The following is a 27,351-nucleotide window of genomic DNA, read 5'->3' as shown; positions in this document are numbered from 1 at the left end:
CAATGCCTCTCATCATCTTATACACCTTTATCAGGTCACCTCTCATACTTTGACCTGATAGAGGTGTCTAAGATGATGAGTCTTTTTCTGTTGATCAGTGTCAAAAAAGCCAAATTAAATCCACTGTGATTCAATGTTGTAAAAGAATAAAACATGAAAACTTCCTGGGAGGGGGGTGAATACATTTTAGAGACACTGTATCTATATACTGTCTATATGTATATTGTCATGTCCATTTATTACGCAAGGAAAAAAAAAATCACACATAAGCCCTCATGCATTATGATATAACTTTGGGCGTGTTATTCTTGATAGATCTATTTAGTGTCAAAGATCACTTGTACTCAATGGCTTATCAATAAAAAATAAACTGGATTTAAAAACATTATAAAGATATGAAGATCTCTGGAATACCTGGTAAGCTAAAGAGTGATATATTTTAATCAAAGGAAGTTAACTTGGTCATTTCTCATAATTGTTTCTCAGTTTCAATCCCTTTTCTCTTTAAGTCTATTTGCAAGGCTTAATTGACAAAAAATTATCCAAAGCTGAAAACTTGAATTAATGTTTAATTAACTTAGAGAACAATGATGCCAAAGAAAATAAATGAATGGATGTAAGGGTTGGCGAGAGTGACTTACAAGAAAGATGAAGAGGATTAGATGGGTGACATAATCAAGAGAGAACCCAAAGATCACAACTGAAAATGAATGTAATTAATGCAGTTATTTTAGATCAATAATACTTCGTGTAGTGCCAACTGCACTTTGCAACTAGAAATGCTAAAATTAATTGTTTTCATTATGATCAGTTTGTATTATGTACTGGTGGTTCATCAAGTTTTTAAATCAGTCTCAACAAAAACAATTTGTTAAGCTTTTTTTTTTAAACACACAATTGGAAAGGTGCTTTAAAATGCTGACTGACCCGGCTCCCCACAGCGTGGCTGACCAGTTCCAGGGGCTGTCCTCGTCCCGGGAACCTCCTGTCCATTCTCGTACACACACCAGCAGTACCCTGTGCTGCTGTGACACTGCATCAGCCTGAACTTTCCTTCTTCGTCACACTGAGGGATGTGGAGTCCAACGAGAGGTCCGCGCAGGCTCACCTCTGCTTGTGTCTGTTCTCGCTGCTGCTCACAAGCAGACTTTGAACGTTCGTTGGCCACTAATAAAATAGAATGGTTTTGAAACAGTTTCTAATAAAAGTTGCAATTCTCTCAAAGAGCCTCAGTTGACATCACTTCTATTAAACCTAGAGGGGGCCCTGTGGGCTAGAAATTTTGCAACCATGAAGGTGCATTTAATAGACACAAGGTATATTGACAAGGCAACCTTGATATAGGAGTGCCTTGGGCAAGCATTTCTAAAATAACCGGTCCAAGCTCTCCCAATACTCTCAAGGGGAACTGCAAGAGGAATAACTCCATTCAGTGTGCCCCGATGGAGCAATCTCACTGGTGTATAAAAGCAACTCACACCAGGAAATGACCATTTAAGTATTTGGAACATATATTATAGAACAGCACAGCACAGGAACTGGACCTTCTGCCTAAATTGCCTGCACCGAACACAATTCCAAATTAAACTGTGTCCCTCCTGTCTGCAAATGATCCACTTCTCTCCATTCCTTGCATAGTCAGATGTCTAGCTAAAAATTTCTTAAACACCACTACTCTATTGTACCTGCTTCCATTACCACAATGGAAGGAGACGAAGCTAAACAAAGTAGCCATTACCATCTTCTTTCTGGAAAAAACAATGGCTTTCTGTAACCTAATGTGGAAAAGCAGCTATATTAGGTAATTTCTCGGCAACTCAGTTTACAGGAGAGGAACCATCCTTGAGCTAATGATTTTTAGTTCCAATGCATCTCACATAATCCACCACCACAGTTCATCTGTATTTCATCACACCCAACGCAGTTTATAATTTCATTACAGGCATAACTGTCAAAACTTTAATAGGGTTTCTCAGTACAGTATCGTTATTAAATATTTATTCTGAATAACTTATAGCAGGGGAATTTTGAAAAATCCCAAAGAAAACGGAACAGCAAGTCAGCTGTTGGAGGCTCTGTACTCGATGAATTGCGCTCTCCCTCTCTCGTTGGAGGGCAAAAGATTGTTGCCGATTCTGCAGGCGGAGAACTTGGGCGGGGGGGGGGGGGGGAAGGTGGCGCGAGAGATTTTTAGCACTGTAAATCAGTGGGTTGTTTTGTTCTGTCTCCCCTCTCGCTGTGAAAGGGGACACTTCCCTTTCCCTTTATTGGGGAGAGAGACAGCCTGTGGCATGTTGAATTGTTGGGTGAACGAACAGATTTTGCTGTCCTTCAGATCATGGTCTTTCTTGGGGACTTTGCTGTTTTAGGTTTGGTGGGTGGAGGGGGCTGATGCTTTTTTTGCAGAAGTGTGTGGGGATGGGGAGGGGGAGGGTCATTGCTTTGCTGTTACATGTGCGTACAAGAGATCTTTGGGGGTCTAACGCTTTTTAACTCTCACTCTTCTGTGTTCACGGATGTCTGTGAAGAACAAGGATTTCAGGATGTATATTGCATACATTTCTCTGATATTAAATGGAGGAACTGAACTATTGAATTTTCACCCTGCTCTGCAAGGGAAGAGAAGTTTCATTCACAACATGTGACCATGCAAAACCTTCCTATATTACCTTGTAATTGTAACAGTCTGAACTGATAACAAAATATTTTAAGTCACAGGATTTTTAATAGAGAAAAAACGCAAGAAAGACAGAAAATATTCAGTAAAAATTTAGAAAACAGGTGTCCAGTACTGTCTGTGTGCGTTTGACCTGTCTCTCTCTTTTCTCACTACTACCATTGGGCAGGGGGTGTAGGAGTCTTAGGTCCCAACCTTGAGTATTGTGAACAGTTTTGGGCTCCTTATCTAAGAAAAAATGTACTGGCATTACAGAGGGTTCAAAGGAGGGTCACAAGGATGATTTCGGGAATGAAAGGGTTATCATACAAGGTACGTTTGATAGCTCTGGGTCTATACTCACTGGAATTCAGAAGGATGAAGGGCAGGATCTCATTAAAACCTCTCGGATGTTGAAAGGCCTAGATGGAGTAGATGTGGAAAGGATCTTTCCCATGGTGGGGGAGTGTAGGACAAGAGGACACAGCCTCAGGATAGAGGGGCATCCATTTAAAACGGAGATGCGGAGAAATTCCTCCAGCCAGATGGTGGTGAATTTGTGGAATTTGTTGCCACAGGCAACTAAGAAGTCCAGGTCGTTGAGTTTATTTGAGGCAGAGCTTGATAGGTTCTTGATTGGAAAGGTTAGGGGAGAAGGCCGGGGAGTGGGGCTGAGGAGGGGAAAGACAGAAGATCAACCATGATTGAATGATGGAGCAGACTTGATGGGCCGAGTGGCCTGATTCTGTTCCTGTTTCTTATGGTCCCATGCCGCCAGGTTCGGGAGTATTGTTGCCCTGTGGCCGTCGGGCTCCTGGACCTGCTTCACTCCCCTCAGCGCTGGACTGGCTTCACAGCTGTGGACTCACTTTCAGGAACTCTGCAGTTCATGTTCCATGTGCTATTTATTTACTGTTTTTTAATGTTTGTGTGATTTGTCCTCTGTTGCATGTTGGATGTGTGGCAGTCTTTGTTGTATGTGGTTTTTCCTCCGTGTTTCTTTGTTTTTCTGAGGGTGCCTGCAAGAAAATGAATCCCAAGGTTGTGAATGGTAGACATACTTTTATAATAAATGTGAACTTTGAACTTTTTAAAGGGGGCTTCATTCTTTATCTACAAATGCTCCATCTTCAGTTCTGAAATGTTTTGTTGCACTATCTACTTACCTACAGTATACATTTCCAACTCTTGGGTTTAAGAGATACCAAAGTTTTACAAAGTCTCACTCAGTGGTGAGTTACTTTGATGAGAGCATGGATGCCAGCACAACAGCTGTGGAAAAGAGCAATCCATTGACATAAATAATGCAAGTGGTATTCCCAAACAATTTACAATAGATCAGACTGACAGCTGAGAGAGAGCGGATGCAGTCAGAAGAAGAGCCAGACCTGCTGACTATGGGTGTGATCTGGCTATACTGGCAAAGTCAGCTTTAATCAGTGGTTTAAAGCCAAACATAATCATAAGAGACAACTGCTGCTCAACTTATTCATTATTATGCTAATCAACTTTTATAAAACACACAAATACTTCAAGAGTCTCTCTACAGTAATTAGAGCACCTTGGAATTCCGCATTTTTGCTCAGAAGTGGTCATTAGACTTAATTATAGCCTTAACTGACCTATCCACACACAGCGTGGTTGATTAGTTCCAGGGGCTATCCTCATCCCGGGAACCTCCTGTCCATTCTCGTACACACACCAGCAGTATCCTGTGCTGCCGTGACACTGCATAGGCCTGAAATTCCCCTCGTCATCACACTGAGGGATGTCGACACCAATGAGAGGACCATGTGGGCTCATCTCCCCTTGCATCCGTTCTCACTGCTGCTCACAGGCAGACTTTGGATGCTCGTTGGCCACTAAGAAAATAAAATGGTTTTGAAACAAATTCTGATAAAACTTGCGATTCTCTCAAAGAGGCTGTGGTAACATCCCTTGTATTAGATCCATAGTGGACCATATTGGCTGGAAATTCTGCACTCTCAGAGGTACACTAAATGGACGCAAAGTGGATTGACAAGATCACTGTGTTTCAGGAGTGCGTTGGACAAGCATTTCTGGAATAATTGGTCCAAATTCTCTCGGCAATATTCCCAAGGGAATTGCATGGGGAATGACTCTATTAAAAGTGTGCCTCCGTTGAGCAATCTCACTGATGTACAAGGACAGTTCTCTCCAGGAAATGACCTGTTAGATGTTCAGAACATCGAACAATACAGTACACAGCACAGAAACAGACCCACTGGCCAAAATTGTCAGTGTCAAATGCAACATCAAATTAAACCAAGTCTCTTACCGGCACATGATTCATTAAACAAATTTATAAGCAAATCAGTTTACAGGAAAGAAAGCAACCTTGAGCAAATGAATTTCAGTTCCACGAATTTCATGTAATATTTTAAATTTATCACTGGAGTTGATCCGTATTCTATTGGTACTCAGTACTGTTTATGTTTTCAACTTGCATTTTACTGCTCATCACAAGAATAACTACCAAAGTTTCTTAATAGTTTTTTTATGGTTCAAAATCTTCATTGTGTTTATTCCGAAGAACTTGTAGCAGGTAGAAGCCACATGTTTTTGTGCAGAACATTCTTATATTGTGGTTGTAACAATTTGAATTGAGAACAGAAGATTTTAAGTTACAGGATTACTGCCTGAGAAAAATACAAGAAATGTAGAAAATGTTCAGTCAAAATCAACACAAGAGGAGACATTTTTGAAGAAAAGGAACAGCTTTAGGGGGCTTCATTCTGTAATTTGCAAATGCTCCATCTTCAGTTTTGAAATGTTTTGATGCCTCGTCTACAAACCACATATATTTCTGGCTCTTGGGCTTAAGAGATACAGAAGTTTCATAAAATTAGAAACTTTCAATACAAGGTGAGTTCCTTTGAAGAAGAAATGGAAGGCAGCAGAACAGCTGTGGAAAAGACCAGTCCGTAGACATAAAGAATGCAAGAGGTATTTCAAAACAATCTACAATTGAACAGACTGACAGGAGAGACAGGAGGAAGCAGTCAGAAGGAGAGCCAGACCTTTTGACTATGGATGTGATCTGACATTCCTAGTCATACCTGCAGGCCAGCTTTAATCAGTGGTTTAAAGCCAATCACAATCATAAGAGATGTGTTGTCCATATCATTCATTACCACGCTAATCAGTTTCTATCAACTATACTGGTGCTTTGAAAAATGCCAATGAGTCTCTCAACAATAATTAAAGATTTTTTAAGATTTTGTTTTTGCTCAATAGTGGTCATTAACTTAATTATATTCTTAACTGACCTAGATGCCCACAACGTGGTTGAGCAGATCCAGGTGCTGTCCTAGTCCCAGCAATTTCCCGTCCATTTTCATCCACACACCAGCAGTGGCCTGTGCTGCTTTGACATTGCATTGGCCTGAAGTTCCCCTCGTCATCACACTGAGAGATGTGGACTCCCACCCGAGGTTCAGATCCAAATGCAGTCAACTCCGTTTGTAATCTCTCTCGTTGCTCTTCACATGCAGTTTTACGGCGTTCACCTGTTGTTAAAGCTGATCAAAATAAACAGATTGTCAAATACCCAAAGTAGTGCTATGGGACCGGACCCAATGCAGCAATGTGGCAGGGGAACAGTCAACCCTCTTGGGAAATAAAGCTGGTCAAGTTGGGACGGCACTGTGGGACAAATTGTAAAGTGGTTATGAAAAAAGATAGGGCTGGTCCACAAGTTAAAGGACTAAACTGGGATAAAGCTAATCGTGATACCAGTAGTCAAGAACATGCAAAGGTTGATTGGGAGATATTGTTAGCAGGTAAAGGGATCACTGAGTTCCAAATCAGAAACTTCAATAATTAAAGTCCCTTTGAGCCATATTTTAACACTGATCATGTTTAACATGCTGTGAGCTGGCCCCTTGATTGTTATGGCTGTTACTGCAAATGACATTTTTAGCTTCTATTAAATGTACATGTGATAAATAAATCTAAACCTGAATACAATGGCCTCACTAACCTGGCACCTCACAGCGTGGTTGACCAGTTCCAGGTGCTGTCCTCGTCCCTGCAACTTCCTGTCCATTCTCGTACACACACCAACAGTATCCTGTGCTGCCGTGACATTGCATCGACCTGAAGTTCCCCTCGTCATCACACTGAGGGATGTAAAGTCCAACAAGAGGTCCGTGCTGGCTCCTCTCTGCTTGCAACCGTTCTCGCTGCTGCTCACAGGCGGACTTCGGGCGCTCACTGGCTGCAAATCAATTCAAGAAGGAATCTGTTACTGAGCAACAGTGCAAGTATTTTAAATTGAGCTGTGTCATTTTTCTTCTTGCTGACTGTGTTGTCAGTTTACAGGGCATCAGGCAAGCCAGCAGGTTGTGTGACATTGTGCCTGATGTGTTCAGCCTGTTGTTACAATGGATGCTAATTGCTTGTGCAGAACAAGGATAAACTGGATTGTCATTAAGGAGACAATTTAAATTGGGGTTTCAATGTTTTACATCTCTGTACGACTGAATGAGGAGAAAAATAAGAAACACAGAAAACATCCAATTAGAAGAGAGAAAGAAAGAGAGACAGGAAAAGCTGAAAATGCAGAACAGAGAAAAAAAATGACACAGATGTATTTAATTTTGTGAGTCCATCTTAGACTTTTCTTAATTTTCCCTTTCGATTTAGACAGGTGCAATAAAAAAAACAAACTTTGCATGTCTTGTTTTTGGAGCTCACATTGTGAAATATTTCTATTTGTTAACTGGGTGTGAGAAAGTCAGTTTATAGGGATACATAGTGTTATCAGCAGAATTCTTCTTCCCATAGATTTCAGGTGCAAGTTAAGGGGTTTAGATGGGATTTGAGGAGATTTGTTTTTGCAACTCAAAAAACACCACCTGAAGAGCTGCTGGAAGTAGCTACTCCCAGAGTTTAAGAAACAGCTAAAAATAAAAGTACTGTACTCGAATTGCCAAAGTGTAGAAAGCTACTGACCTAACACTTACGAATGGGATTCGTATCAGTAGGTACATTGGATAGAATAAACATGGTGGGCTGAAGGGCCTGTGCTGTAAGATGCTATGGGCCTTATTAACACTTCACAGTTATAGCTGACACAAGATGCCTGAATAAATTCTTCCAATGATAATCTAAGGCTATGAAAAACACAGACGTGCTTCTGCAAATCGCAGAATATTATCCTTTGTTATAAAATAAATTCCTTATGCATTGTAAAACAGTTTGTTTAATTTTAACCTGACGAACCTGGAAGCCCACAACGTGGTTGAGCAGATCCAGGTGCTGTCCTCGTCCCAGCAATTTCCTGTCCATTTTCATCCACACACCAGCAGTGGCCTGTGCTGCTTTGACATTGCATCGGCCTGAAGTTCCCCTCATCATCACACTGAGGGATGTAGAGTCCCACCCGAGGTTCAGATCCAAATGCAGTCAACTCCGTTTGTAATCTCTCTCGTTGCTCTTCACATGCAGTTTTACGGCGTTCACCTGTTGTTAAAGCTGATCAAAATAAACTGATTGTCAAATACACAAAGTAGTGCTTTGGGACCGGACCCAATGCAGCAATGTGGCGGGGGAACAGTCAACCCTCTTGGGAAATAAAGCTGGTCAAGTAGGGACGGCACTGTGGGACAAGTTGTAAAATGGTTATGGAAAAAGATAGGGCTGGTCCACAAGTTAAAGGACTAAACTGGGATAAAGCTAATCGTGATACCAGTAGACAAGAACATGCAAAGGTTGATTGGGAGATATTGTTAGCAGGTAAAGGGATCACTGAGTTCCAAATCAGAAACTTCAATAATTAAAGTCCCTTTGAGCCATATTTTAACACTGATCATGTTTAACATGCTGTGAGCTGGCCCCTTGATTGTTATGGTTGTTAATGCAAATGACATTTTTAGCTTCTATTAAATGTACATGTGATAAATAAATCTAAACCTGAATACAATGGCCTCACTAACCTGGCACCTCACAGCGTGGTTGACCAGTTCCAGGTGCTGTCCTCGTCCCTGCAACTTCCTGTCCATTCTCATACACACACCAACAGTATCCTGTGCTGCCGTGACATTGCATCGACCTGAAGTTCCCCTCGTCATCACACTGAGGGATGTAGAGTCCAACAAGAGGTCCGTGCTGGCTCCTCTCTGCTTGCAACCGTTCTCGCTGCTGCTCACAGGCGGACTTCGGGCGCTCACTGGCTGCAAATCAATTCAAGAAGGAATCTGTTACTGAGCAACAGTGCAAGTATTTTAAATTAAGCTGTGTCATTTTTCTTCTTGCTGACTGTGTTGTCAGTTTACAGGGCATCAGGCAAGCCAGCAGGTTGTGTGACATTGTGCCTGATGTGTTCAGCCTGTGTTACAATGGATGCTAATTGCTTGTGCAGAACAAGGATAAACTGGATTGTCATTAAGGAGACAATTTAAATTGGGGTTTCAAGGTTTTACATTTCTGTACAACTGAATGAGGAGAAAAGAAAGAAATACAGAAACCATCCAATTAGAAGGGAGAAAGAAAGAGGGACTGCAAAACATGCAAAACCTGAAAAGCCAGAACTAAGAAAAAAAATAGCACAGATATAAATTTCGGCATCTTTCTTAGATTTTTCTTAATTTTCCCTTTCAATTTGGACAGGTACAATAAAGAGAAAGCCAATTTTGATTTGCAGTTACAAAATACACATGGACTAAGATGTTAACTGTCCTGTGGTATCACCAGTGGGATTATCAGTTGATCTGCCACCTGTCTTCAGGAGTTTCGGCCCACTTATGATCAAGACTCCCTCGAGGTCGTTCTGGGGAGACTTCAACTGCACCATTGATGCAGCTGGAGGACCCGGCAGGCTGGACAGTACCTCTAGACTCCTGAGGGAAACGGTGAAGACAGCCAAGCTGTGCGACGCCTGTGGCACCCCCACAGGTGGAGCACAGCCACAAGCCACCTGGACACGATCGGACGGCTCAGCCCGCTCCCGGATCGACTTCCTCTTCCTGTCTGAGTCCCTCACGGTCAGGTCCACCGATGTCACGCCGGTGTTCTTCTCTGACCACTGCCTTCTGAGAGCCACCTGTCGCTTACGGGAGGACTAGAAGGCAGGCAGGGGGACGTGGAAGCTGAATGTTAAGCTGCTGACCCCAGAGAACATCGAGGAACTAGAGAAGGAGTACACAGGTTGGAGAACCTTGAAAGCCTTCTTTGATTCACCGGTTCACTGGTGGGAAGCTACCAAGGAGAACATTAGGAGGTTCTTCATTCGCAAGGGTATCCAGAAAGCAAGGCAGGAGCAGAGGGAACTGCGTAAACTCCAGACAGAGTTGCAGCAACTTCTCTTTCTGCAGTCGAAGGGGGTGGATGTCAGGGAGGAACTGCGAGAGGTGAAGGGCCGGCAAGCCCAGCACCTCGCCGCCGAATCCTCCAAGATCATCTTCCGATCAAGGGTCCGAACCGTGGAGCAGGATGAGACGTGCTCACGCTTCTTCTTCCAAAAGGTGCACAGGGGGAGCTCTGTGATCCACAACCTTAAGGAAGAGGACGGCTCAGTCGCGACCTCGCAGACCGACATACTGAGGATCTGCAAGTCCTTCTATGCCGGTCTGTACGACAAAAAGGCCACAGAATCCACAGCCTCCCGCAACTTCCTGTCGTCTATCACGCAGGTCTTAGACGACGGTAAGCGGGAGAGTCTGGATCAGCCACTGACCCTGGACGAGCTGACAGGCTCCATCCGTTCCTTTGGGTTGGGTAAGACTCCCGGAAGCGACGGCTTACCGGCTGAGTTGTACTCGGCTCTGTGGAACTGGATGGGCCCAGACCTGCTGGAAGTGTACAACGCTATGCTTCTGGCGGGTAGCATGTCTGAGTCCATGAGGAAGGGCATCATCACCCTCATCTACAAGCAGAAGGGGAAAAGGGAGGACATTAGGAATTGGAGACCCATCTCTCTCCTGAATGTGGATTACAAGATCCTGTCCAAGGCTATCGCCAACAGGGTCAGGTCTGCTCTGGGACAGGTGATCCACCCGGACCAAACCTGTGCTGTACTGGGCAGGAAGATCTCAGACAGCCTCGCGCTGCTGAGGGACACCATCGCCTACGTGCAGGACAGGAGGGTGGACGCCTGCCTGGTCAGCTTGGACCAGGAGAAAGCCTTCGACAGGATATCGCACACGTACATGGCGGACGTGCTCTCCAAAATGGGATTTGGGGAGGGAATCCGGAATTGGATCAGACTGCTCTACACAGACATCCGTAGTGCAGTCCAGGTCAACGGGTGGGAAACAGACAGCTTCCCCATCAGGTCTGGAGTCAGGCAGGGCTGTCCCCTCTCCCCTGTCTTGTTTGTCTGCTGTATAGAGCCCTTTGCCGAGGCCATCAGGAGGGATGAGGGCATAAGAGGGGTGACGCTGCCAGGCAGTGGAGGGACCCAAGTGAAAACCTCCCTGTACATGGACGACGTCACCGTCTTCTGCTCTGATCCGAGGTCAGTTCGCAGGTTGACTGGCACCTGCGAACAGTTTGAGCTAGCGACGGGGGCCAGGCTCAACCGCACGAAGAGCGAAGCCATGCTCTTCGGCAACTGGCCAGACCGATCCAGCGTCCCCTTCACCATCAGGTCTGACCACGTGAAGGTGTTGGGGATCTGGTTCGGAGGGGGCCGAGGCGTGCAACAAGAACTGGCGGGAGCGGACTGCCAAGGTGAAACAGAAACTGGGACTGTGGGGAGCGCGCTCCCTGTCGATAACGGGCAAGAACCTGGTCATCAGGTGTGAGGTGCTCTCAGGGCTGCTGTACTTGGCGCAGGTCTGGCCTGCCCCCACTCCTACAGCTCGGAAATCACCCGGGCTGTCTTCAGATTCGTCTGGGGATCCAAGATGGAGCGGGTGAGACGGACCGCCATGCACAAGTCCCTGGACAATGGGGGCAAGAATGTCCCCAATGTCGCCCTCACCCTGATGGCCAGCTTCGTGTGTGGCTGCATCAGGTTGTGCGTGGATCCCAGATACGTGGGCACAAAGTACTACTATGTGCCCAGGTTCTACCTGTCGCCCTGGCTACGAAGGATGGGTCTGGCCCCACTCCCGCGCAACGCCCCCGTCAGCTGGTCGTTGCCCCCTTACCTGTCCTTCGTAGAAAAATTCTTCAAGACCAACGCATTTGACCACAGGGCCATCAGGCAGTGGTCGGCACGTAGTGTCCTGCAGGCATTGCAGGAGAAGGACGTGATGGACACAGTGGCGTGGTTCCCTGAGCAGACCGTCCAGTTCATCTGGCAAAATGCCTCATCGCCAGATCTCACCAACAGGCACAAAGACCTCGCCTGGCTGGCGGTGAGAGGGGCCCTCCTAGTCAGATCCCTCCTGTACGCCCAGAACGGTTCCTCCACACCCCACTGCCCACGGGAGGACTGTAATGGGGTGGAGTCGGTGGCTCACCTCTTTGCACACTGTGGGTTCGCAAAGAAGGTGTGGAAGAGAATGGAAGGGACAGTACTAAGATTCATGCCCAGCAGCTGTGTTACCGAGGACTCCGTGATCTACGGGCTGTTCCCGGGGACGCACACGGAGACCAACATCCGGTGCTGCTGGCAGATCACCAATTCGGTGAAAGACGCTCTTTGGTCGGCCCGAAACTTGATGGTCTGCCAGCTGACGGAGATGTCCATGACTGAATGCTGCCGACTGGCACACTCTCGTCTGCAGGAGTACGTTCTGAGGGATGCACTCAAACTTGGTGCAGCCACCGCGAAGGCCCGGTGGGGAAGGACCACAGTTTAACGTTCATCACCCGTAGGAGGGGGAGAGGTTGGGTGGGGAGGAGACCTACCCTCATCAGCGGTGTGGACAGATAATCAACATGGTGCCCAAGGAGTGGGTGGAATTGTTAATTTGGGAAAGTATTAGAGCCATTGCCTGCCTTTATTGTTGAATAAAGTATTTTTGGAAAAAAAAAGACTCCCTCGAGGTGGTGGGCCAGCAGTGCTAAAGCACCACCTCCCAGTGGTGAGCTTAAAAACTTGGCATCTGCCTCTATCAAAGTTGTTGGTCACTTCCATCCAACACATAGTCTGCTCATCAGGTGTCTATGCAACTACTGAAGGGTTTGCAAGATATGTATACACTGTCTGACTATCTGCCCCTCTGGACATACTTGGTCCACACCCATGCTGATCCTTTCTCTGCTGCCTCAGCTACAGCCCTGCTGGTTGACTTGATCTCCCTTCTAGTGAAGCCAAGGTCACGCAGCCACTTCTGGAGAGTGAACGCAATAAACCCACGGCAGCCTACTTCGAATGGATAGCATGAGACCTTGCTCATATTGTGAAATATTTCTTCTTGCTTACTGTGTGTGAGAAAGTCAGCTTATAATGACACACAGTGTAGTGTATATACACAAAGGTACTTCTGCAGTTCCCAAAATATGATTCTTCACTATAAAATAAGTTTGTTGTTCATTTTAAAACAGCTCATTTAATTTTAACCATAACGAACCTGGAAGTCCGCAACGTGGTTGAGTAGATCCAGGTGCTGTCCTAGTCCCAGCAACTTCCCGTCCATTTTCATCCACGCACCAGCAGTGGCCTGTGCTGCTTTGACATTGCATCGGCCTGAAGTTCCCCTCGTCATCACACTGAGGGATGTGGACTCCCAGAAGAGGCCCCCGCAGGCTCATCTCTGCCTCTGTCCATTCTCGCTGCTGCTCACAGGCAGACTTTGGGCGGTCACTGGCTGCAAATCAATTCAAGAAGGAACCTGTTACTGAGCAACAGTGCAAGTATTTTAAATTGAGCTGTGCCATTTTTCTTCTTGCTGACTGTGTTGTCAGTTTACAGGGCATCAGGCAAGCCAGCAGGTTGTGTGACATTGTGTCTGATGTGTTCAGCCTGTTGTTACAATGGATGCTAATTCCTTGTGCTGCATTGTCATTGGTTTACATCTCTATACAACTGAATGAGGGGAAAAATAAGAAATATAGAAACCATCCAGTCAGTAGTGAGAAAGAAAGAGAGACTGCAAAATCTGAAAAGGCTTAACAGAGAAAAAAATAGCAGAGATATATTTAACTTTGGGGGGGGTGGGGTCCATCTTAGATTTTTCTTAATTTTCCCTTTCAATTTGGACAAGTGCAATCAAGAAAAAACAAACTTAAATTTTCTCGTTTTGGGAGCTCACTTTGTGTAATATTTCTTCTTGCTTACTGTGCATATGAAAGTCAGTTTATAGGGATACATAGTGTCATCAGCAGAATTCTTCTTCCCATAGACTTAAGGGGTTTAGATGGGATTTGAGGGGATTTGATTTTTTTTTTGCAGTGTTTTCTAACACTGCCTGAACAGCTGGTGGAAGTAGAAACCCTCAGTGTTTAAGAAACAGCTAAAAAAAAAAGTACTTGAATTGCTAAAGAGTGGAACTGGAGTTGGATGTACTCGGGATCAGTTGGGAGGGTGAAGATATTATGAATGAGGCTTTTGAAGAGGTGGTCACACCCAGAGTACAGAGATAGAGGAGGAAGTAAAAGATTGGGGGAAGGGGGAGGTGGGAGTCACACTACGAATCCGGGACAATATCACAGCTGCACTCAGGGAAGATGTAACGGAGGGTTCTGACATTGAGTCCATTTGGGTGGAACTCAGGAATAGGAAAGGTGTAATCACACTGATGGGGTTGTATTGCAGACCCCTCTGTAGCCACTGGGACATTGAGCAACATATATGGAATCAGATTAAGGAAATGTGTAAAAATAACAGAGTTGCTGTCAAGGGAGATTTCAACTTCCCTAGTTAAACTGGGACCTTCTTAGTGCAAGAGGTTTAGGTGGGATAGAGATTGTTAAGTGTACCCAGGAAGGTTTCTTAAATCAATATGTGGACTGTCCAATGAGAGGAGGGGCCATACTGGACCTGGTGCTGGGTAATGAGCCTGGCCAGGTGGCTGACAGTGACCACAACTCCTTAACTTTCAGGACACCTAGAGATAAGGATAGGTATGGTCCTTGTGGGAGAGTTTTAAATTGGAGTAGGGCAAATTATGAGGGCATTAGGCAGGAACTAAGTATTAATCGGGAACCTTTTCTCTGATAAGTCCACATCAGAAATGTGGAGGGTGTCTAAGGATCAATCGCACAGAGTACAGGAAAGGTATGTTCCTGTTAGAAGGACGGACAGTGTTATGTGCCCCATAACTGGGTTGTCAAACCAGTGGAAATGGAAGACTCGTTGGAGTCTGTGACTACTAGAAACTGATAAAGTTTTATTAACAAAAATAAGTAATACAGTACACTAACCGCAAGGATATAAATGTAACAGGTTAGCAATGATAGTACACACATATACACAGAAATAGGGTAATAGGAATCAACCAAGCTCTATCGCAGTCTGGGGGTAAAATGATCAGTCTTAAGGTGAAGCAGAGTTCAGTTCAGTCTAGTGTAGTTCGAAGTAATCGCTGTTGTTATACCATTGGGGGGAGAGAGAGAGAGTGAGAGATACAGTTGGTTTCAGGCAAATCTTTCGTTGCCTTCTGATCCCGCTGTGGTCACCGACTGTGACCCCTCCGTTCCGGATGCGACCATTCTTCCGTGGTGAACCCGGCACCCAGGCAAGGGCGGACACACAGCAGGTCCCCACCAGTCGTACCTTTACACCCTGTGAGCCTCTGACCGTTTCCCGCGAATCAGTCCTCCAAACTCCCACCAAGTTGTAGGGCACAACGCTCTTTCCAGGGTCTCGTGACGTGAGTGCTGTGCCTTTGCAAACCCGCTATTTTTATCCCCCTGATGGGGTATGACCTGTCCATCAAACTTCACACTTCCTATTGTCTCAGCAGGATTGTTAATGAACAGTTCAGGTTCAAAGCAAACTGTCTGTGGCAGACACCACATACTGAATTATGTGTCTCTTTCTCGTTATCTCCCTCTTCTTTCTTATTAGCATTTTGAATGGCTCTCCATTGTCTCTCATTAGCTCTCTCATTAACATCATCCATCATCATCCGTTCTGCAGCTCTGCTTGGCTTCACACATGACAATAGAAAGATAAGAGAACCTTGGATGTCCAGAGAGGTGTTGAATTTAGTCAAGAAGAAAAAGGAAAAGTATGTACAGCTTTGAAATTCAGGATCAAACGAAACACATGAGGAGTATAAAGAGGGTCCTGACAAAGGGTCATGGCCTGAAATGTCGACTGTACCTCTTCCTAGAGATGCTGCCTGGCCTGCTGTGTTCACCAGCAACTTTGATGTGTGTTGCAGGAGTATAAAGAAGCCAGAAAAGAACTAAAGAAGAGAATTAGGAAAGCCAGGAGGGGCCATGAAAAGTCCTTGGCAAGTAGGATTAAGGTGGGTCCCAAGCATTCTAGAGATACATCCAAACCAAGAGCATAACTAGGGAGAGGGTGGAACAACTCAAAGATAAGGGGGGAATAGTTGTTTGGATGCTGAGAATGTGAGTGAGGTACTTAATGGGTACTTTGCTACAGTCCTTACCAAAGAAACGACCATTGGAGATCAGTGCTGTGTGCATAAACACATTAAGGTGTTTCGAGGTCAAGGAGGAGGTTAATAAGTATTAAGATGGAGAAGTCCACAGGGCCTGATGGGATTTACCCCAGTTTATTGAAAGAGGCAAGAGATAAGATTGCCTGGCCTTTGGCCGCTATTTTCATGTCCTCTCTAGCCACAGGCGAGGTCCCTGTGGACTGATGAGTTGCTAATGTTGTACCTCTATTTAAGAAGGAAACAAGTGAAAATCTTGGGGACTATAAACTGGTGAGTCTTACATCAGTTGTAAGAAAAACACAGGAGAAAATTCTTAGGGGTAGGCTAGATGTGCACTTGGAAGCATATGGCCTAATTAGGGAGAGCCAGCATGGCTTTGTGCGTGGCAGGTCGTGCCTTAGCAACTTGATTGAGTTTTCTGACAAGGTGATGAGAGAGACTGATGATGGTAGGGCAGCGGATGTTGCCTACATGGATTTTAGCAAGGCATTTGACAAAGTCCCTCATGGGAGGCTAATCCAGATAATGAAGCAGCACGGGGTCTGTGGTGAAGTGACTGTTTGGATTCAGAACCGGCTTGCACACAGCAGTGGTTGCAGGGACTTATTCGAGCTGGAGCTCTCATTAGTGCTGCCTGCAGGGATCTGCGCTGGGACCTCTGCTCTTTGTGATGGATATAAATGACCTGGATGAAAATGTAAGCAACACACATAAAATGCTGGAGCAACTCAGCAGGCCAGGCAGCATCTAGGGAAAGAGTACAGGCGACATTTCAGGCCGATACCCTTCGGCAGGACTGGAGAAAAATATCTGAGGAGTAGATTTAAAAGGTGGGACAGAAGAGAGCAAAACACAAGGAGATGGGTGAAACCTAGAGGGGGAAGGATGAAGTAAAGAGCTGGGAAGTTGATTGGTGAAAGAGACAGGCCACAGAAGAAAGAAAAGGGGGAAGAAGCACCAGAGGGAGACGATGGGTGGGTAAGGAGATAAGGTGAGGGGGGAAAAGGGGATGGGGAATGGCGAAGGGAGGGGGGGGTACTACCAGAAGTTAGAGAATTTGATGTTCGTGCCATCGAGTTGGAGGCTACCCAAACAGAATATAACATGTTGTTCCTCCAATCTAAGTGTGGCCTCATCACAACAGTAGAGGAGGCCATGGATGGATGAGCACCAGACACAGTATATGACCTCAACAGACTCACAGGTGAAGTGTCTCCTCACCTGGAAGGACTGTTTAGGGCCCTGAATGGTAGTGAGGGAAGAGGTGTAGGGGCAGGTGTAGCACTAGTTCCGCTTCCAATGATAAGCGCCAGGAGTGAGATCAGTGGGGAGGACAAATGGACAAAGGAATGGCGTAGGGAGCGATCCCTGCAGAAAGCAGGAGGTTGGAGGAGGGAAAGATGCGTTTGGTGGTGGGATCCAGTTGGAGGTAGCGGAAGTTTTGGAGAATTATGTGCTGGACGTGAAGGCTGGTGGGATGGTAGGTGAAGGCAAGAGGAACCCTATCCCTGGTAGGGTGGCGGGAGGATGGGGTAAGCGCAGATGTGCCTGAAATGGAAGAAATGCAGTTGAGGGCAGTGTTGATGGTGGAGTAGGGAAGCCCATTGGATGCAAATGTAGATGGATGGGTTAGTAAATTTGCGAATGATACCAGGATTGGTGGAGTAGTGAATACTGTAGAAGACTAGCAAAGAATACAATACGATAGAGATCAGTTGCAGATATGAGCAGAGAGATGGCAGCTGGAGTTTAATGCAGATAAATGTGAAGTGTTGCACTTGGTAGGGCAAATGCAAGGAGACAGTATACTGTTAAGGGCAAGGTCATTAACAGTGTTGTTGAGCAGAAAGATCTTGTGCTCCAAATTCATAGCTCCTTGAAAGCTTCAACACAGGTCGATAAATTGGTTAAGACGACTGATGAAATGCTTGCTTTTATTTGTTGAGCCATTGAGTTCAAAAGTCGAGAGGTTATTTTGCAACTTTATAAAACCCTGGTTAGGCCACATCTGGCATATTGCATACAGTTTTGGTTGCTCCACTATAGGAAGGACGCTGAGGCTTTGTTATGGGCGCAGAAGAGGTTTACCAGGATGCTGCCTGGTTTAGAGGGCACGTGCTATAAAGAGAAGCTGGATAAACTTGTGTTGTTTTCTCTGGAGCGCCGAAGGCTGAGTGGAGAGCCGAAAGAGGTTTATAAGATTATGAGAGGCATAGGTAGAGTGGACAGAGAGTATTGGTTTACTAGGGTTGAAATGATTAATACTAGAGGGCATGCGTTGAAGGTGAGAAGGGGTAGGTTCAAAGGGGACGTGAGGGGTAAGTGTTTTGTTTTACTCAGAGAGTTGCGGATGTCTGGAATGCACTGCCTGGTATGTTGGTAGAGGCAAATCCATTAGAGACTTCCAAGAGATGATTGGATAGGCACATGGATGAAAGGATGATGGAGGGATATGGACACGGTGTAGGCAAGGTGAGATTAGCGTCTAGGTGCTTTTGATTTGCTTTTTGTTTGGTTCAGCACAACACTGTGGGCTGAATGGCCTGTTCCTGTGCTTCTGCAAATCCCAGAATATGATCCGTTGTTATAAAATAAATTTCTTATGCATTCTAAAACAGAGAGAGTTAAAGGGCTTATGTCTCAGCAAGATCTAGAAAAACTTGTCCATGCATTTATTTTTAGAAGGTTTGACTGCTGTATTGGCATTTTCACAGGTCTCTGTAAAAAAAAAATCCCTCAGACAGCCACAGCTCATTCAAACTACAGCTGCTGGAGTCCTCTCTAAGACCAAGAAAGCAGAACACATCACTCCAGTACACTGGCTTCCTGTCCATCAGAAGACTGACTTTAAAATATTACTAGTTGTGTATAAATCACTAAATGGTCTCAGGCCAAAATACAACTCTGATCTCTTGTTGCATTATGAGCTTCCCGAGCTCTCAGGTCATCTGGGGCGGGTCTGCTTACCGTCCCCAGAGTCAAAACTAAACATGGTGAAGCAGCTTTTAGTTACTATGCTCCACACATCTGGAATAACTTTCCAGATGATCTGAAATCTGCCACAACTTTAATCTCATTTACATCGAGCTTAAAACTTTTCTTTTTGCTGTAACTTTTAGTTAGAATTGTCTGCGCTGTAACCTTTATTCCTTTTTAAATCTATTTATCATATCTATTTTTTGTGTGATTTTATTCTCTTTTATATTGTCTGAAATTTGATGTTTAATTTTTATATCTTGTTCGACGTAAAGCATTTTGAACAGCCTTGTGTTTGAAAAGTGCAATGCAAATAAACTTGCCTTGCCTTGTCTTGCCTTACTGTGCGTGAGAAAGCTTACAGGGATACATCATGTGGTCAGCAAAATTCTTCTTCCCATAGATTTAAGGTGAGAGTTAAGAGGTTTAGATGGGATTTGAGGGGATTTTTTTTTTCCCCAACACAGAAAACACTGCCTGAAGAGCTGGTAGAAGAAGATACTCTCACAGCTTTTAGGAAAGAGCTAAACAATTACTTGAATTGCCAAGGTGCAGAAAGCTATTGACCTAACACTTCTAAATGGGATTCATGTCAGTTGGTACATTGGGTGGAATGAACATGGTGGGCTGAGGTTTCTGTGCTGTACGACGCTATGAGGCTTATGGCCTTATTGACATTTCACAGTTACAGCTGACACAAAATGCCTGAATAAATTCATCCAACGATAATCTAAGGCTATGAAACACACAGAGGTGATTCTGCAAATCCCAGGACATGATCGCAAACATGAGGAATTCTGCAGATGCTGGAAATTCAAGCAACACACCCTGACGAAGGGTCTCAGCCCGAAATGTCGACTGTAGCTCTTCCTAGAGATGTTGCCTGGCCTGCTGCATTCATCAGCAACTTTGATGTGAGTTCCCAGGATATGATCCTTTGTTATAAAATAAATTCCAAAAGCATTGTCAAACAGTTTGTTTAATTTTGACCCTGACTAACACCCTGACTAACCTGGAAGCCTACAACGTGGTTGAGCAGATCCAGGTGCTGTCCTCGTCCCAGCAATTTCCTGTCCATTTTCATCCACACACCAGCAGTGGCCTGTGCTGCTTTGACATTGCATCGGCCTGAAGTTCCCTTCGTCATCACACTGAGGGATGTGGACTCCCACCCGAGGTTCAGATCCAAATGCAGTCAACTCTGTTTGTAAACTCTCTCGTTGCTCTTCACATGCAGTTTTACGGCGTTCACTGGTTGTTAAAGCTGATCAAAATAAACAGATTGTCAAATACCCAAAGTAGTGCTTTGGTACCGGACCCAATGCAGCAATGTGGCGGGGGAACAGTCAACCTTCTTGGGAAATAAAGCTGGTCAAGTTGGGACGGCACTGTGGGACAAATTGTAAAGTGGTTATGAAAAAAGATAGGGCTGGGCCACAAGTTAAAGGACTAAACTGGGATAAAGCTAATCGTGATACCAGTAGACAAGAACATGCAAAGGTTGATTGGGAGATATTGTTAGCAGGTAAAGGGATCACTGAGTTCCAAATCAGAAACTTCAATAATTAAAGTCCCTTTGAGCCATATTTTAACACTGATCATGATTAACATGCTGTGAGCTGGCCCCTTGATTGTTATGGTTGTTAATGCAAATGACATTTTTAGCTTCTATTAAATGTACATGTGATAAATAAATCTAAACCTGAATACAATGGCCTCACTAACCTGGCACCTCACAGCGTGGTTGACCAGTTCCAGGTGCTGTCCTCGTCCCTGCAACTTCCTGTCCATTCTCATACACACACCAACAGTATCCTGTGCTGCCGTGACATTGCATCGACCTGAAGTTCCCCTCGTCATCACACTGAGGGATGTAGAGTCCAACAAGAGGTCCGTGCTGGCTCCTCTCTGCTTGCAACCGTTCTCGCTGCTGCTCACAGGCGGACTTCGGGCGCTCACTGGCTGCAAATCAATTCAAGAAGGAATCTGTTACTGAGCAACAGTGCAAGTATTTTAAATTGAGCTGTGTCATTTTTCTTCTTGCTGACTGTGTTGTCAGTTTACAGGGCATCAGGCAAGCCAGCAGGTTGTGTGACATTGTGCCTGATGTGTTCAGCCTGTTGTTACAATGGATGCTAATTGCTTGTGCAGAACAAGGATAAACTGGATTGTCATTAAGGAGACAATTTAAATTGGGGTTTCAATGTTTTACATCTCTGTACGACTGAATGAGGAGAAAAATAAGAAACACAGAAAACATCCAATTAGAAGAGAGAAAGAAAGAGAGACAGGAAAAGCTGAAAATGCAGAACAGAGAAAAAAAATGACACAGATGTATTTAATTTTGTGAGTCCATCTTAGACTTTTCTTAATTTTCCCTTTCGATTTAGACAGGTGCAATAAAAAAAACAAACTTTGAATGTCTTGTTTTTGGGAGCTCACATTGTGAAATATTTCTATTTGTTAACTGGGTGTGAGAAAGTCAGTTTATAGGGATACATAGTGTCATCAGCAGAATTCTTCTTCCCATAGATTTCAGGTGCAAGTTAAGGGGTTTAGATGGGATTTGAGGGGATTTGTTTTTGCAACTCAAAAAACACCGCCGGAAGAGCTGCTGGAAAGTAGCTACTCCCAGAGTTTAAGAAACAGCTAAAAAAAAAGTACTGTACTTGAATTGCCATAGAAAGCTACTGACCTAACACTTACGAATGGGATTCGTATCAGTAGGTACATTGGATAGAATAAACATGGTGGGCTGAAGGGCCTGTGCTGTAAGATGCTATGGGCCTTATTGACACCTCACAGTTATAGCTGACACAAGATGCCTGAATAAATTCTTCCAATGATAATCCAAGGCTATGAAAAACACAGACGTGCTTCTGCAAATCGCAGAATATTATCCTTTGTTATAAAATAAATTCCTTATGCATTGTAAAACAGTTTGTTTAATTTTAACCTGACGAACCTTGAAGCCCACAACGTGGTTGAGCAGATCCAGGTGCTGTCCTCGTCCCAGCAATTTCCTGTCCATTTTCATCCACACACCAGCAGTGGCCTGTGCTGCTTTGACATTGCATCGGCCTGAAGTTCCCCTCATCATCACACTGAGGGATGTAGAGTCCCACCCAAGGTTCAGATCCAAATGCAGTCAACTCCGTTTGTAATCTCTCTCGTTGCTCTTCACATGCAGTTTTACGGCGTTCACCTGTTGTTAAAGCTGATCAAAATAAACTGATTGTCAAATACCCAAAGTAGTGCTTTGGGACCGGACCCAATGCCGCAACATGGCAGGTGATAAAGATGATGTAATATTGAATTTAACGTGAGCAGGTCCAAGTGACTGGACAGGAAGGGTGAGTATTGGGATGGAGAAAAGGTTTTGTGGGCTTTATTGTGTTTATTTTAATGCAAAAAGCCTGACTGATAAATATTCAAACTTTGGGCATGGATGGGCTCGGGGGTGGGGGTGTCGTGACATTACACCGATGGGCTCGGGGTTGGGGGGGGAGGTGACATCACACCGATGGGCTCAGGGGGGGTGTGACATCAGACCGATGGGCTGGGGGGAGGGTGTGACATTACACTGATGGGCTGGGGGGGGGGTTGTGACATCACACCGATGGGCTGCTGGGGGGGGTGACATCACACCGATGGGCTCGGGGGGGGCGGTGACATTACACCGATGGGCTCGGGGGAGGGGGCGTGTGACATTACACCGATGGGCTCGGGGGGGTGGGGGGCGTGTGACATTACACCGATGGGCTCGGGGGGGGGGTGACATTACACCGATGGGCTCGGGGGGGGTGTGACATTACACCGATGGGCTTGGGGGGGGTGTGATTTTACACCGATGGGCTCGGGGGGGGGGTGACATTACACCGATGGGCTCGGGGTGGGGGTGACACCACATGGATGGGCTTGGGGGGGCGTGACATTACATGGATCAGCTCAAGGGGTGTGACATTTCATGGTTGAGGGATTGGCACATGTGGCAGCTCAGTGTTCTGGGGTATAGATGCCTTAGGTATCTATACGAGGTGAGGACAAGAGAGGAGGAGAGCTAGATTTTTGATTAAAGAGAACATTCCTGGGGAATGTCTATGGGGAATAAGAGGCTGGTCATGTTGATGGGGTTGTACTATAGATCCCCAAATGGTCAGAGGAAAATAAAGCAGCAAATATGTTGGGAGATCACAGACAGCTGGAGGAGTTATAAAGCTGTAAGAGTTGGTGATTTTAACTTCCCTGATGTGACTCGGACAAACATAGGAAAGGGTCAGATGTAGGCAGAATTCATTAAATATGTTCAGGAAAGGTTTCTGAAGCAATGTGTAGACACTGTTCTAGAGAGGATAACAATTAATCTCTTGGGAAATGAGGGTGGTCAAGTGGGACAGCACTTTGACACCAGCTGTAAAGCAGTTATGGACAATGATAGGGCTGGTCCACAAGTTAGAGACCTAAACTGGGACAAGTCTAATCCTGTTATCATTAGACAAACAACTTGCTAAGATTGATTGGGAGCCTATGTTTGCAGATAAAGCGATCACTCAGATCCCAGGCAGAAACTTTAATAATTAAAGTCTTTGAACTTCTCTATTTAATATAACATGTTACTATTACCCTGACTAACCTGTAAGTCCACAACGTGGCTGACCAGTTCCAGGTGCTCTTCTCGTCCCAATAATTTCTTGTCCATTCTCGTACACACACCAGCAGTATCCTGTGCTGCTGTGACACTGGATCGGCCTGAAGTTCCCCTCGTCATTACACTGAGGGATGTGGAGACCAACCAAGGGCTGGGATCCATGCCGGCTCATCGTTTCTAAGTGTTCTCGCTGCTGCTCACAGGCAGACTTTGGGCGCTCATTGTCTCCTGAACAAACAAACAAAAATGCTTTTGATATAGTCAATAATTTAAAAATGCAGCTCTTTTAAAATGGGTCAAGTAACATTTCTTGATCAGAATAGATGATTTAAAAAGAGCACAGTCAGTCAATATGTTTTAAAGTGCATAAAGACTAATAACCTTCTTGTTCTTAGAAGTTTGCAATATAAGGTGGTTTTGTGTGGGGAAAACACCTGATTGTACTAGAGCTCGGTTTTGCACTGACCACCACACGAAATAGCACTGCACTGCTTTACAATATATGGCACGTCATTTTCTTTAATGCAGGTGAAGTGCTTGCTATCAACTACTGCACACTTTTTAAATTGATTCTGTGCTATCGATGTCAGAGGCGAGCTCTTCGAGGAGATCCAGTTACTGACATCAGTGCTGGAGGGATTTGTTTGTTTTGGCTGGGCCGCTGGTACCGATTCTACAATGGACAGGGGCATCTGTCAGGGTGAAAGTTACTGCTGTAGGTCACCGCTACCACCTGACAACAACACATACACACCTAAACTTCCTTATGCTGAAATATTGCACCTTAACAGCTGTTGCTATTACAATGATTGTTTGTCCTTAACTTTGCAACACTGTAGGAAAACCTACACGGTCAGCCATCATACACACCACTTTCCCTTATTTGAGACACGACTTTAACCATTGAAGTGATTTTCTCTTGATACCCACTGATATCCATTCTACTGGGGTTCCTTGAAACCAAACTTAGTCAAACATTACCTTGGTGTCAAGGGCCACAACTCTCACTTCACCTCACAATTCAGCCCTTTGGTCAACTCTTGCCTGAACCATTTTGTGATGGGGGTCTGGCACCACATGGTCCTGACAAATCCCAAACTATGCTTCAGTGAGCAGGTTATCAGTCAGAATCAGAACGAGGTTTATCGTCGTTGACATCTGTCATGGAATTTGTTGTTTCGTGGTAGCGAGACAAAAATTACGGTCAGCAACAAAAATAAATAAATAGTGGAAAGAGGAACGTTGGAGCAGGGTTCATCAACTGTTCAGAAATCTGATGGTGCAGGGGAAAAAGGTTCCTAAAACAGTGTGTGTGAGTCATCAGACTGCTGTACCTTTGCCCCAACAGTAGTAATAAGAGGGCATATTTCACTTGGTGAAGGCCTTTAATGATGGATACTGCCTTCTGAAGGTACCAGCTTTGGAAGATGTCCTTGATGGAGGGGAGAGCTGTGCTCGTGATGGAGCCGGCTGACCCTACAGATGTCTGTAGACCCTTTCCACTCTGTGCATTGGAGCCTCCCTACCATGCTGGGATGTAACCAGTCAGAGGCTTCCCCACCACACATCTGTAGACACTTACAAGTCTTTGGTGACACACCAAATCTCTACAAACCCCCAACAAAATAGAGCCACTGGCGTGCCTTCTTCACGATTGCATGAATGTGTTGGGCCCAGGATAGATGCAAGACGTGGATGTCCAGGAACCTGATGCTGCTCACCCTTTCCACTGCTGACCCCTGTGCTCTCTCCACTTCCCTGTCAAAGTTCAAACTTCAAAGTTCAAAGAAAAACTTATTATCAGAGTACATGCATATCACAGACAACCCTGATTTTCTTCTTCTGCAAGCATACTCAGCAAATCTACAGTACAGTAACTGTAAACATCAGGAACTGTTAACTGTAAACAAACTGTGGAAATGCAGATATAAATAAATAGCCATAAAGAATGAGCATGAAATAACAATATAACAGAGTCCTTAAATGAGTGTAGCTATCCAGTATCGTTCAGGAGCCTGATGGTTGAGGAGTAGTAACTGTTCTTGAACCTGGTGGTCCAAGTCATGAGGCACCTGTACCTTCCACCTGATGGCAGCAGTGAGAAAAGAGCTTGGCCTGGGTGGTCAGGATCTTTGATGATGGATGCTGCTTTTCTACAGCAATGTTTCATGTAGATGTGCTCAATGTCTCATTGATATTGAGTGAGAGGTTGTTGTTATGACACCACTCAGCCAAGTTCCCAATCTCCCTCCTGTATGCTGATTCATCACCCCTTTGATACAGCCCACAACAGTGGTGTTGTCTAGCAACACACATCAAAGTTGCTGGTGAATGCAGCAGGCCAGGCAGCATCCCCAGAAAGAGGTACAATCAACGTTTCAGGCCGAGACCCTTCGTCAGGACTAACTGAAGGAAGAGTTAGTAAGAGATTTGAAAGTGTGAGGGGGAGGGGAGATCCAAAATGATAGGAGAAGACAGGAGGGGGAGGGATGGAGCCAAGAGCTGGACAGGTGATTGGCAAAAGGGATATGAGAGAATCATGGGACAGGAGGCCTGGTCCATTTCTGACACCTCCCTCTCCTTTCTAGATCTTTCTGTCTCTATCTCTGGAGACAGCTTATCTACTGATGTCTACTATAAGCCTACTGACTCTCACAGCTATCTGGACTATTCCTCTTCTCACCCTGTCTCTTGCAAAAATGCCATCCCCTTCTCGCAATTCCTCCATCTCCGCTGCATCTGCTCTCAGGATGAGGCTTTTCATTCCAGGACGAGGGAGATGTCCTCCTTTTTTAAAGAAAGGGGCTTCCCTTCCTCCACCATCAACTCTGCTCTCAAACGCATCTCCCCCATTTCACGCACATCTGCTCTCACTCCACCCTCCCGCCACCCCACTAGGAATGGGGTTCCCCTGGTCCTCACCTACCACCCCACCAGCCTCTGGGTCCAGCACATTATCCTCCGTAACTTCCGCCACCCCTAATGGGATCCCACCACTAAGCACATCTTTCCCTCCCTCCCTCTCTCTGCTTTCCGCAGGGATCGCTCCCTATGCGACTCTCTTGTCCATTCGTCCCCCCATCCTTCCCCACTGATCTCCCTCCTGGCACTTATCCTTGTAAGCGGAACGAGTGCTACACATGCCCTTACACCTCCTCCCTTACCACCATTCAAGACCCCAAACAGTCCTTCCAGGTGAGGCGACACTTCACCTGTGAGTCAACTGGGGTGATATACTGCGTTCGGTGCTCCCGATGTGGCCTTTTATATATTGGCGAGACCCGACGCAGACTGGGAGATCGTTTTGCTGAACGCCTATGCTCTGTCCGCCAGAGAAAGCAGGATCTCCCAGTAGCCACACATTTTAATTCCATATCCCATTCTGATATGTCTATCCACGGTCTCCTCTACTGTAAAGGTGAAGCCACACTCAGGTTGGAGGAACAACACCTTATATTCTGTCTGGGTAGCCTCCAACCTAATGGCATGAACATTGACTTCTCTAATTTCCGCTAATGCCCCCCCTCCCCCTCGTACCCCACCAGTTATTTATTTACATACACACATTCTTTCTCTCTCTC

At 45.3% G+C, this 27,351-nt stretch overlaps 1 protein-coding gene across 13 annotated transcripts in view; it reads right to left on the bottom strand.

Moving 5' to 3' along the window:
• The window catches only part of nid2a (nidogen 2a (osteonidogen)), a 133,520-nt gene that overhangs the window by 31,838 nt on the left and 74,331 nt on the right, over positions 1-27,351 (bottom strand). For 8 of the 13 annotated variants that reach the window (XR_011887295.1, XM_072268987.1, XM_072268998.1 and 5 more), the window contains 10 exons: positions 23,756-23,998; positions 22,088-22,339; positions 20,848-21,084; positions 20,135-20,386; positions 13,144-13,380; positions 8,617-8,853; positions 7,904-8,155; positions 6,660-6,896; positions 5,947-6,198; positions 928-1,167 (listed from right to left, as the gene is read on the bottom strand). Coding sequence is in view for 12 of the 13 variants with exons in the window: in XM_072268987.1 (XP_072125088.1) it covers positions 928-1,167; positions 5,947-6,198; positions 6,660-6,896; positions 7,904-8,155; positions 8,617-8,853; positions 13,144-13,380; positions 20,135-20,386; positions 20,848-21,084; positions 22,088-22,339; positions 23,756-23,998 (2,439 nt within the window). In the remaining variant the exon portion in view is untranslated. Of the gene's footprint in view, positions 1-927; positions 1,168-3,026; positions 3,676-5,946; positions 6,199-6,659; positions 6,897-7,903; positions 8,156-8,616; positions 8,854-13,143; positions 13,381-20,134; positions 20,387-20,847; positions 21,085-22,087; positions 22,340-23,755; positions 23,999-27,351 lie in introns of those variants that run through there. The other 5 variants (XM_072269018.1, XM_072269007.1, XM_072269084.1 and 2 more) reach the window with 5 other exon arrangements.

The sequence above is a fragment of the Mobula birostris genome, chromosome 1 (genome assembly GCF_030028105.1).
Source record: "Mobula birostris isolate sMobBir1 chromosome 1, sMobBir1.hap1, whole genome shotgun sequence".
NCBI lineage: Eukaryota > Metazoa > Chordata > Chondrichthyes > Myliobatiformes > Myliobatidae > Mobula > Mobula birostris.
This window is presented reverse-complemented; position numbering and strand designations above follow the sequence as displayed.